The 12177-nt window shown below is 56.8% G+C and overlaps 1 protein-coding gene across 1 annotated transcript in view; it reads left to right on the top strand.

Moving 5' to 3' along the window:
- PPIL2 (peptidylprolyl isomerase like 2) overlaps positions 1 to 12177 on the top strand; it is a 38066-nt gene that overhangs the window by 21089 nt on the left and 4800 nt on the right. Inside the window, exons 7-20 of the mRNA XM_070399984.1 lie at positions 1442 to 1533; positions 2341 to 2430; positions 3391 to 3466; positions 4216 to 4376; positions 5901 to 5976; positions 6513 to 6619; positions 7090 to 7179; positions 7483 to 7516; positions 8308 to 8425; positions 10079 to 10135; positions 10692 to 10764; positions 10867 to 10929; positions 11020 to 11159; positions 11344 to 11465. Coding sequence (XP_070256085.1) covers positions 1442 to 1533; positions 2341 to 2430; positions 3391 to 3466; positions 4216 to 4376; positions 5901 to 5976; positions 6513 to 6619; positions 7090 to 7179; positions 7483 to 7516; positions 8308 to 8425; positions 10079 to 10135; positions 10692 to 10764; positions 10867 to 10929; positions 11020 to 11159; positions 11344 to 11440 — 1274 coding nt within the window. The 3' untranslated portion in view covers positions 11441 to 11465. The remainder of the gene's footprint in view (positions 1 to 1441; positions 1534 to 2340; positions 2431 to 3390; positions 3467 to 4215; positions 4377 to 5900; positions 5977 to 6512; positions 6620 to 7089; positions 7180 to 7482; positions 7517 to 8307; positions 8426 to 10078; positions 10136 to 10691; positions 10765 to 10866; positions 10930 to 11019; positions 11160 to 11343; positions 11466 to 12177) is intronic.

Here is a 12177-nt window from a genome sequence, read left to right as displayed (position 1 = left end):
GGGGAGAGATAGACACATCAATGATGAGAGAGAATCATTGATAGCTGCGTCTTGCACACCCCCTACTGGGGATCAAGCCTGCAACTGGCCCTGATTAGTAATCAGATCATTCCTTTTGGTTCCTGGGTTGATGCTTAACTGCTGAGCCACACCTGGCTGGGCTCCATTGATTTTTAGAAAGATTGGAAGAGAGAGGGAAAGACAAATTATAAATGTGAGAGAAACACATTGGTTGCCTCCTGCATGAGCCCCAACCAGAGCCTGGGCCAGGGAGGAGCCTGCAACCGAGGTATGTGTCTTTGACCGGAATCGAACCTGGGACCCTTCAGTCCGCAGGCCAACATCCACTGAGCCAAACCACCTAGGGCTAAAACATACTTTTGTTGATTTCAGAGAAGAAGGTAGAGGGAGAGAGAGATAGAAATATCAGAGATGAGAGAGAATCATTGATCGGCTGCCTCCTTCACGCCTCACACTGAGGATCCGGCCTGCAAGCTGGGCATGCACCCCTACAGGGAATCGAACCGTGACTTCCTAGTTCATAGGTCAATGCTCAACCACTGAGCCATGCTGGCCAGGCTGCTTAGGTGATTTTAAAACAAATTTGAGACATTGTATCGTTTCATGCTTAAATACTTAAGTTTGAAAAATAAGGGCTTAAAAAAATAGTTATCACAATACTATTCTAACTACTCTAACATCTAAAAAATTAACAAGAATTCCTTAATATTATTGACTGTCCAGCCAGTGATCAAATTTCCAGAACGCTGTCATAATTATTTTTATATAGTTTTCAAATCAAGATTTTTAAAAAAAATATATTTTATTGATTTTTTACAGAGAGGAAGGGAGAGAGAGAGAGATAGTTAGAAACATCGATGAGAGAGAAACATCGATCAGCTGCCTCCTGCACATCCCCCACTGGGGATGTGCCCGCAACCCAGGGATCGAACCTGGGACCTTTCAGTCCGCAGGCCGATGCTCTATCCACTGAGCCAAACCGGCTTCGGCTCAAATCAAGATTTTTAAAAAAGTCCACACAAATAGGTAGTTGATAATCTCTAACTCTCTTAATCTAGAAGTCTTCCTCCCTGCCTTTTTGCAGTTTATTTGTTGGGACTTATTTGGACAGGCTCCTGGCTACCTGTAGGGAGGTGGTGGGGTAGGGGAGTAGCAGGAGTTTGTTGCGATATCCCAGGCGCCAGGGTGAGGGACGGGGCAGTGTCTGCAGTGGAGGAGGAGGCCAGGGCAATGTTGCCAGTGGTGGCCTGGGGCTGTTGAGGCAGATACCTCTGAGGAAGGCCATGTGGGGATTGGAGGAGGGCGGGTAAGCAGCTGGCCGGCCACTGGGCCCCACTCTGGGCATACGGAGGCAGGCTTCTGCCTTCTCCCTTTCTCTGACCTTGGGCCTTTCTCTGGTCTCTGCGTGCCTCCTCCCTAGAGAAGTACCACTGTCCAGTGCTGTACACCGTGTTCACCAACAACACCCACATCGTGGCCATCAGGACCACCGGCAATGTCTATGCCTACGAGGTAGGTTCTCGGGACTGTTTCCCCTACCGGCTCTTTAGCGGTCTGCTCCTGGGAACCCTGGCCTGGGCTCAGGGATGGCACAGCCTTTCCCTGTGGGGCCGACACTCTGAGAGCCATCAGCACAGCCTAGAAAAGGCAGGCCTTCCTGTGGCCACTGGACCTGACCTCTGGGAAGTTCTTTTGTACCCAGGGGTCTTCCCCACCGTCGTCTTCAGCAGACTCTTACTGGTCAGGCCTGGGAGGGACCCTGTGCTCTGAGGGCACTCCAGGGCTTCGAGGGGGTCTTGAGCCCCCCAGTTCCTGGTGGAGTCCCCAAGAGGAGCAGATGTGGCTGGTGGGCAGGTGTGGAGAGAGGAGGCCCTGGTTTTCCCACCTGTCCTCCACGTGTGCCAGCAGAGTACAGACGGCAGGGCTGTGGGCTCCACGTAGCAGGGAGGCCTCTCAGCTGTTTTCATGCCTGTCCCTGGCCGCTGGCAGGGTTCAGGTGGCCAGCGTGGATCTAGAGGCTCTGGGGGTGACATCTTGCCCGAGTGCATGGATTTTAGGGGCTTGGTACAGATGGGTGGCCTCGCTGAACCTGTTCGCTGATGTGTAAGACGTGTCACGAGAGAGTCCTGTGAGGAACCTTGCTCAGAGGGTAGTCTTCAAGTTTCTGGGGCTTAACAAGCTTTCCCCTCAGGGGCAGGGCCATGGCTCTGAGCCCGTGGGGGGTGCCTGGTAGTGCTGTCCTTTTCCTCACGCTGGATGATGCCGTCGTCCGGGCGGGCTGGGACAGGCACGGTAACAGCCGCTTCCTCCTGGCCACAGGCAGTGGAGCAGCTCAATATCAAGGCCAAGAACTTCCGAGACCTGCTGACAGACGAGCCCTTCTCCCGGCAGGACATCATCACCCTCCAGGTGCGGTCCCTTCCCCTGTGCTCTCGGGAGGGGCCTCGAGAACCTTGGCACAGCTGCCCTCTGCCAGCCCCACCTCTCCACCCAGGGTCAGTGGCTTCCTCCTTGCTACCTGTCTGGTTGAGGCTCCCCAGCTGCCACTGACAGTGCCCCCACCTCCTGCCCTCCTTACACTCAGTCACATGGGCCTCGCACACACCGCTTCCTCAGTCTGGTTCCCACATCTCCTCTCCTCTGATGCCTGTCCCTGCTGTCAGGGCCCCCAGAGCCATCTCGGCACAGAGTGGCCTCTTTGCAGGCCTGACTCTCCACCCGCCCTCTTGAGAGTGGGGGCAGGTGTGTGCTCAGCATTGGGCACAGGGCACCCTGTGGTGTCAGAGAATCCTGGGTGAGTTCATGAAAAACACGGACTTAGAAAATGATTTAGGAGTGACTTAGAGGGGGACGATCCCTTCTGTGGCTTGTCCCATTCTAATTGGAGGTCAGTACACATTCCTTCCAAGGGAGTGGGCTCGCTGTCCCCAGGGCCCGAGCTCTGTGGGGTCTGTGACTGGCAGCCAAGCTGAAGGGAGTACGGGGCAGCCTGTGGGAGGCCTGGAGGTGGGCATGGCATATCTGCCCACCTTCCTTCGAGAAGACCCCATCCGTCTTGTGGCTGCCTCACAGCAAGGGATGCTTGTCGGCCTTGTGCCAGAGAGATGCAGATGCAGTTTGGGGAGCAGCCAGCCATTTGTTCCAGTTTCCACCCCCCCCCCGCTCATGGCCCTGCCTGGGGCAGAGCCCTTTCCCTGGCTCCCTGTTCTCTGCTCGACCCCCAGGCTTCTGTGCAGCCACAGGCCTCTCCCCTCCTGGCCCCAGGACCCTCATGCCACTCACCTGTCCTTTGCTGCCCGTGGCAGCCACATGGCCACAGCCCGGGATCCGGCTGGACTCACTCCACTGCACGTGTTCTGTTTGCCCTAGGACCCTACAAATTTGGACAAATTCAACGTCTCCAACTTCTTTCATGTGAAGAATAACATGAAAATAACCGACCCAGGTATGAACATCCAGGGGTGGTCTGGGTGCCAGGGGTTGGGGGAAATAGGTCCATGCTCCCTGGCCAAGGCCCCCGCCCTCCTGGGATCAGAGTCTTGATCGAGCTGAGGCAAGTTTGGAATTTCTCAAGCTGGCGTTCAGCTTCTCCTGCGCTGAGATTGGCAGAATCACCCTGGCCCAGGCCTGCCCGCAGGGCCTGATTGGTGGGTGTCAGCTAGGCCTTAGGCCTGAGTGCCCACAGCCTCCTGGGGGAGAGGCCCATACGCCTGGTCCTCCCCTCTCAAGACTTAGCTCCAGGGCCTTCGGGCTGCTTTCTCGGCCAGGCCCTCAGGTGCCTGGATAGGGCCGTCTTTGCTCCTTAGAAGTTGTCTCTGTTCTCACTACAGGGACAGGAGGTTAGGCAGGTAGGTGGGAACTGCTCAGCGAGCTGGTCACCACCACTGTGGTGCTGTGGTTTGGGGCTGTGCCTGAACTCTGTTGGGACCAAGGCTGGGCCAGGGACAGAGACCATAGCCGACTCCAGCAGAAGCCGTGGCGGGGGGCGCTGCCCTTCTGGGCTGTTCCTTCACTCTCTCCCTACACTACCTCCCTGGGTTTGCAGCGACTACGAGGATGTCACTGTGATGGAGGCTTGGCCTGTGTTCTGGTCCGGGACCTGCTGGGGTAGCCAGCTCTGGCCTTTTTCCCATCATGCACATCTGGGGACATTTCCTGGGGCTCGGCTGCTCAGGCCACCATGCTGTTTTGTAGATGAAGAAAAGGCCAAACAGGACCCATCATATTATTTGAAAAATACCAATGCCGAGACCCGAGAAACACTGCAGGAGCTCTACAAAGAGTTCAAGGGGGATGAGGTCCTGGCGGCCACCATGAAAGCCCCAGAGAAGAAGAAGGTGGACAAGCTGAATGCGGTGAGTAGGTGGCGGGGCGCGCAGCTGCCAGCTCAAGCCACCCGCGCATCAGAGCACCTAGGAGTGGTTCTGGGATACAGTCGGAGGGGAAGCAGCTGGGGCCCCCGAGCCAAGGCGCCCCTGAGGGCCCAGAGGACAGCGGCACTGAGGAGCTGGGGCTGACAGCTGTGCTGGGAGCCACGCGGGGAAGGTGGCTCCCAGCCATGTAGGGTCTATTTCTTTTTTTATATATATATTTTTATTGATTTCAGCAAGGAAGGGAGGGAGAAACATCAATGATGAGAGAGAATCATTGGTCAGCTGCCTCCTGCATGCCCCCTACTGGGGACAGACCCCACAACCTGGGCATGTGCCCTTGACCGGAATCGAACTCAGGACCCTTCAGTCCGCAGGCCGACACTCCATCCACTGAGCCAAACCAGTTCGGGCCATGTAGGATCTATTTCATGCTCTGGCCCAAGCTGGAGAGCCTGGGACAGACATGCTCGGTGGACAGTGCCTGGGGGCTTTGGTGGTACCATGTGACACAGTAGCCTCAGGCATGCAGGTCTGTGGGAGGGGATGTCCCGTGGGGTGCGAAGTCACTGCCCTGCAGAGCTGGTCACTTGGTGCCCAGAGCAAACCCAGGGAGAGAAGGCGGGGTGCTTCAGGGGTCCTGCAGTGCTGAGGGAGGGACAAGTGGTGCGGTGCCCGTCCCTCCTGGGCAGTCAGGTTTGCTTCTTACAATACCCAGTAGTTGGCTCTGAGGTCCTCTCGGCAGTGATGGCACCAGGATTTGTGCCCTGGTCTGTCAGGCCCCAAAGCTGCCCCTTCCCCTCTTCATTTTGGAGAGCTGGGGCTGTGGCAGTGGGGAGGTGGGGCTCTGAGGCTCCCACCTTAAAGAAATATTCAGGAAAATTTGCAAAAGAAAAGTTTGTTGTTCATAATTCCACCACTCTCTCACAAGCTCTTAGCATTTTGGTGTACTTCCTTCTGATGGGGAGAAATCCCTCTTTTTATTTTTCCCTTCTGCCTGGGATGAAAAAATACTTATTGGGGCTTATATTTTCCTGATAAAAAATGTGTTTATTGTAGACACTGAAAACTTTTTTTAAACATTTTAAAATTGATTTTAGAGAAGAAGGGAGAGGGAGAGAAACATCAGTGATACGAGAGAATCATCGATCAGCTGCCTCCTGCACACTCCCTACTGGGGATCAAGCCCACAACCCGGGCATGTGCCCTTGATCAGAATCGAACCTGGGACCCTTCAGTCTGCTGACGCTCTAGCCACTGAGCCAAACCGGCTTGGGCGACACTGAAAACTTTTAAAAGGAAAATAGTCCCTAGTTCCTTGGGGCCTTAGGGAAAGGCCAGTTTGGGCTGGGCCACCCTGTCCCCAGGAGGTTCCTGGTGTATCTTTGGTTGGTGGCCACGGACGCCTTCCTGGAGGAGAGGCACGAGCAGGGGCCTCAGCTGCTCCCACGTCCTCAGCCTCCGGGCCTCCCAGGCGCTGCTGACGCGCCCACATGGTTTCCTCCGCAGGCCCACTATTCCACTGGGAAGGTGAGCGCCTCCTTCACCTCCACCGCCATGGTTCCAGAGACCACCCACGAAGCAGGTAGCTGCCTCCCCTCCTCTGTCACCAGTGCTGCCTCATGATGGCCGAGGCGGGCGCCCTGCCTCCCTGTCCTCAGCATCGCTCTGTGGCGTCTAGGTTTTGTGGGCTCTTAGCTCAGGACTGGTCAGGGGACGGGCCCTTTTGAAGGTTTGTTTGCATCTGCAATGGGGGGTGCTGTAGTCAGAGCTAGGGCTGCAGCAGGAACCCTCCCCATGCCGTGTCCTGCCTGTGAGGGAGCCCCCACCTTTTCCTCTTCCCAGGCTGCCCGTGGGCATCTTAGCCCTCCAACCAAGCTCTCTTCCTCTTGTATTTTCAGCAGGTCAGGTCCCCAACCCTCTCGTCTCCACCCCCCTCCCGCCCTGGGTCCAGGCCTTCCCAGCGTCCCTTCCTTAACTGCTAAGCCTCCCCGTGCTCAGCCAGGGCACACCCTCGAGCTTTCCTTGGAACTTGGAATTTTCCAGGCCTTGTGCCTGGTGTGGGGTGCGGGTCTTCAGGGCGAGGGAAGGCACAGAGCTTGGGCCTCTGCTTGATTGCAGCCGCCATTGACGAGGATGTGCTGCGCTACCAGTTTGTGAAGAAGAAGGGCTACGTGCGGCTGCACACCAACAGGGGCGACCTCAACCTGGAGCTGCACTGCGACATGGTGGGTGTGGCAGCCGTCCCCTCCCTGCCCAGGGTCGTCCCAGGTCTGAAGCATGGAGCTGCACTCTGGGTGTGCTCGTAGTGGAGAATTCTGTCCTCTAGGGCTGTGCCCACTGCCCTCCCCAGAAGGGACCCTGTCAGCGTGTGCTGCGTTTCCTCGGCCCACCTGGGGGGTGAACACACACCCGACACGCACACGCACACGCACACACACACACACCACGCACAGCATGCACGCACAGCGCGCGCGCGCGAGCACACACACACACACAGACCACCCACCCACCCCCACCCCTGCTGCTCTGCTGGCATCTCCCCGTGGCCCTTGCTCTCAGGCTGGGCGGCTTGGTTTTTACTGTGTTCACGCTGGGCAGCTAACCCTCTTCCACGGTGTGGTCAGGGCTTAGGTGGCATTGGTGACCCCCCATTGGCTGCTTCATGCCTCACGGAAGTATCTGGGTTATTCTGCAGACACCAAAAACCTGCGAAAACTTCATCAAGCTCTGCAAGAAGCAGTATTACGATGGCACCATCTTCCATAGGTCCATCCGGAATTTTGTGGTGAGTGACCTGTGTCAGTGCTGGCCTCCGGGGCCAGATGCCTCCTAGAGGTGACTTCTGCCATATGTAGGAGCCCCTTCTCAGGGGCAGGGAAACAGCAGACTCACCCCTTGAGCACCCAGCCTGGCCACACTGGGCATGTGCAGAGAAGGGCCCTGGGAGGGCCTCTGTCCTCACGAAGAGCTCAGACCCTCTATGTCCATCTGGCCGGTGGGGAGTTGCTTCTGGCTGTGGGCAGTGGGGGCTGTGGAAGGGCCGGCAGGGCCGCGGGTATGGCTTGCTCACTGGCTTTTGTTATTGCAGATCCAGGGAGGTGACCCCACTGGCACAGGCACGGGTAGGTACTGGTGCTGGGGTACTGGCTGTGAGGGGGTAGGTGGGTGGGACATGCTGAGTTCCAGATGTGGCGTTAGGTGATCTTGGGCACGTCCCTATTTTCTCACTTTGAGATGGAGGGGAGCATGTTGCCTCCTCCACAGGCCTCTGGGCACCCATCTTTTTTTTTTTTTAATATATTTTATTGATTTTTTACAGAGAAGAAGGGAGAGGGATAGAGAGTTAGAAACATCGATCAGCTGCCTCCTACACACCTCCTACTGGGGATGTGCCCGCAACCAAGGTACATGCCCTTGACCGGAATGGAACCCGGGACCCTTTGGTCCGAAGGCTGACGCTCTATCCACCAAGCCAAACCGGTCAGGGCTGGGCACCCATCTTTGTCAGTGGACAAGGGGTGCTTCAGGGGCCACAGCAGGGGGAGGTTATCCCCGCAGTCCCAGATGTCTGGCTGCCCTCCCAAAGCTCCCACCCCCCAGCTTGTCAGCTGCTGGGGCCCAGGCCCACTCCCTCGCCCGAGTGGGTAAGCAGTAACGGCATGTGGCCTTCACCCTTTACTTCATTCTCAGGGCCGGACCCCACGTAGGGGCTTCAAGGGCCCTGGGGGCTGGTGATGAGGGGCCCTCAGGGCCAGGGCTGCCCTCCAAGGTGCCCCTGCCCCAGACCAGTCCCAGCAGTGCCCAGTGCCCCTGAGACTCAGCATAGATTTCTGGACCTGGGCTGCGTCCTGCTGGCTGCACTCAGCTAGGCCCCAGCCATTCTTGCTGCCAACCATGCTCCTTTCTCTTCCAGGTGGGGAGTCTTACTGGGGAAAACCCTTCAAAGATGAGTTCCGGCCCAACCTCTCGCACACAGGCCGGGGCATCCTCAGCATGGCCAACTCGGGGCCCAACACCAACAAGTCTCAGTTGTGAGTTGCTGGGTGGCTAGGGGAGGGGCCGGGGAGGCGGCTCGGGGTCCCTGCAGGAGCCCCCTCAGCCTCGCCCTGAAGGTTGTGCTCGCCCTGAATCCAACCAGGAAGGTGTGCAGCACCCCCACTGGGGAGATGGTGGCCTGCTCACGGGCACCTTAGCCTTCCACCAAATCTGCACTAGCATTGTCCCCAAGCCTCTGGGGAGTGGCTTCGTGCACTGTAACCAGCCTTGGAACACTTTTTGCCTTCATGTCTTGTTTGATCTCTTCTTCCATCTTTTACTTTTAACCTTTCAGCTTGTTGAAGTTTTAAGGCTTTTTAAGGCACACACCTAGATATTGGTTTAATTCAACCTGAGAATCTTAACACTTGGAGTGGGGGAAACGAGTTAAGTCGGCTCGCGTGAATTGCGCGTACTCCGCGGGAGCCGTCTTAACTCGGTTCATATAGATTTGCGGTGGAGTGCGGGAAACGTGTAAACTCGGGCCGATTGTAACTGCGTATTACCAAATATTTGTTTGTTTGCCGTTCACAAAGATACCTACCTGCGTATGCGAGCCGTTTCATACCCATTGGGGTAATAGGTATCATAAAAATCCCTGATTTTGCGCGGGAAACCTAAATAATTGCCCGCGCCATCTTATATTTTGGCGGGAAATTCACCCCACACCGGAGTGTTAAGTACGTACTTAACTTTCCAGTTATACTGCTAATATCTTTGTGCTTTCTGATGAACCTTTTAAAATATTTTTATTTCTTCCTCTCCCCTTTCTCCTGGTTTGGAAGTTAGATGTTTTACTTCTAGCCTTAAATCAGGTATATCTGTTTAAAGTCTAAAGTTATTAGTTCATATCTACCTCATTCCCAGACAAGATCCTTCCAGTCAGCCCCCCACCATCCATGTTAGTGTAGTTGGGAATTTAATTCCACCCATTAAAAACATTTTTTTAAACCCATTTGTTGATTTTAGAGAGAGGAAGAGAGGGGGGAAGAGAGAAACATAGATTTGTTGTTCCATTTGTCTATGCATTCATTGGTTGATTCTTGTAAGTACCCTGAAATTGAACTGGCAACCCTGATTATATCAGGATGATGCTCTAACCAACTAGCAACCCAGCCAGGGCCTAATTCCACCCATTTTTTAAAAATTATCTTTATTATTGACAGTGTTACAGATGTCCCCTTTTTAATTCCACCCGTTTTTATGCCACATGGGAAGTGAACTGTTCTAGGTCAGTGTTGCTGTACGTGCACCTGCGTCTCTGTTTTGACTTCCTGTCCTGCTCGTTGCCCCTTCCTGCTGGTTCAGAGTCCTTGGTCCTTTAGTCTCTCGGTGGATGGGCTCTGGTCTTCTACTTGCGCCGTCTCCAGGGCAGCCTCTGCCTCTGGACATAGTGCCTGGCAGGAGGTTGGCAGTGGCCGAGCCTGAGCCTCCGCTGCCCCTTCCTGGCGGCCGTGCACTGGGATTCCTCCCGAGTGGCCAGAGGCCCCAGTCGCCTGATGGCACCTTGGTTGACAGCCTGCGCCAGGCAGGCAGTAAGGGGCTGTGCACACAGTGAGCAGGCGTGGGGCAGCGTGTGTGTGGCCTGGTTTGTGCCCAGCGGCCTTGGGGACGTGCTCACTCCTCCTGACCTCCGTTCTCCTTCCCAGCTTTATCACCTTCCGCTCCTGCGCTTACCTCGACAAGAAGCACACCATCTTCGGGCGGTAAGAGAAGTTGCTGCGTGAGGTCAGGGGTGTTGGGAGGGTGGGCTCCTTCCCCAGCTGGAGCCTCTCGCTGCCTTTTCCCGCGGCCTGGCCCTGCCGAGGTCGCAGCCGTGCAGGACTGGGACTTGGGGCTTCTGTGTTGGGCAGGGGACCTTGGCTAAGAAGAGCGCAGCCCCGCCTGGTGGCTGTCCTGCCCGGTCAGCCCCTCGGGTTCTCCTTTGGAGACCCCGAATCACAGGTCTGGGCGCCTCCTCCTCTCCATCCTGGGAAGGCCCAGGTGGAATTTCCAGCTGTGTGGCCTTACAGTCTCTGTCTCACTCAGCTTTGTGGTTGTAGCAGAGCAGCCACAGTGTGGAAGCAGCGGGGCTGTGTCCTAATAAAGCCTCACCTCTCAGGCTCCCCTGTCCTGGCCCGCGGGTCTTCCTGAATCTGTCTGCGCCCTCGCCTGTGAGGCCGGCATGTGCCTGCAGCCCCTCTTCCTGGCATGCTGTGGGGACTTGGCCTTTGGGGGTGCCCTGAGCAGGCATATTCAGAGGCACCCTTCCCTCTGCTGCAGGGTTGTTGGGGGCTTTGACACACTAACAGCCATGGAGAATGTGGAGAGTGACCCCAAAACTGACCGCCCTAAGGTATGTGCCCCGGGAGAACAGAGGGGCTGCTCCTCAGGCTCAGCCGGGCAGTTGTGGGGTCCTGTCTCCTGCCAGCCCTGCTCACGGCCCCCTCTGCTGTAGGAGGAGATCCGCATCGACGCCACCACGGTGTTTGTGGACCCCTACGAGGAGGCTGATGTTCAGGTGAGGAGTGTCTGGCCACAGGGGAGGGCTTCGGGGAGTCCTATCCAGCCCGAGGGGCTCTGGGTCAGCCACATCCCTGCTCCACCACAGATCGCCGAGGAGCGGAAGAAGACACAGCTCGCGGAGGCAGCCCCCGAGAGCACAGTGAAGAAAAGCCAGTCCAAGTCAGGGAGCCAGGGCCCCCCAACCTACCGCCAGGGGGTGGGCAAGTACATCAACCCTGCAGCCACGTGAGTGGGGTGGGAGCTGGTGTCCGTTCCCAGGGTGCGTCCATGTGCTTACCGATCCGGGATTGAGCAGTGACGGGAGCTGGGAGGCTCGGTGCAGCTGAAGGGATCAGACGTGGGTGGGGGTGGGGGTGATGTGGAACGCCTGGCCCCCACAGCAGCTGGTGCCTGGCTCTTCTCTCCCCAGGAAACGTGCGGCTGATGAGGAACCATCCACCAGCGCAGCTGTCCCCGTGGCCAAGAAGAAGCCCAGTGGAGGTTTCAAGGACTTCAGCACGTGGTAGCAGCAGGCCTGCTGCTCGGACCCAGGTAGGGACGTGGTGCTGGTTTCCACACCCTGAGGTTTCTGCCCGCCCACGCCAACCCTTGCCTGTTGCTTGGGTTCCCTTTCCTGTCCCAGAAGCCCATGGGCCTCCTTCTCCCTCACCCAATGCAGTGTCCTGGCCCCAGCCAGAGCCCACGTCTGGGACCTCTGGGTCTGGGTTGGGGAAGGAGAGCTGTTGTCTCCTGTCCCAGTTTTCTTACCATCACCTCCCACTTCCGTCATCTTCTTGGGACTGTTTTTACTCCATGTGGCCTCCCGACCAGCGGCCTCACCCGAACCTTGTTAGAGTCTGACCCGGAGGCTGGGCTTCTGATGCCAGTGATTTGAGGACCCTGGACTAGAACCTAGATGTTACTTCCAAAAACCTTTCTGCCCCTTCTTGCTTGGGTTTGCTGGGTCCAGCTCAGCAAGGACCATGGGCAGTCACAGCCATGCCCAAGGCACGCCTGCTCTGGGTTCTACCCCAGGACTGCCTACCTTCTGTCTCAGGCTGGTGACAAGACCACACCTGGGTGAGGGCAGCTGGCTCCTGTTGGACATGCAGAAGGCCCCAGCCAGCTGGCGTGCGCATGTCCCCACCTCCTTCCACCCTCAGGGCCCATCCTTGTACTCAAACCCGGCCACCAGTCCCAGCTCTTAGGACTTTCGGGCAGCCACACCAGCATTTCCTAACTTAAGAGTCCCTTCCCTGACCCT

Source organism: Myotis yumanensis, unplaced genomic scaffold (genome assembly GCF_028538775.1).
Source record: "Myotis yumanensis isolate MYYU_CA2020_CCGP unplaced genomic scaffold, mMyoYum1.0.hap1 SCAF_19, whole genome shotgun sequence".
Taxonomy (NCBI): Eukaryota; Metazoa; Chordata; class Mammalia; order Chiroptera; family Vespertilionidae; genus Myotis; species Myotis yumanensis.
The sequence above is the reverse complement of the archived record's forward strand: the minus strand, read 5'-3'. Positions and strand labels throughout refer to the sequence as shown.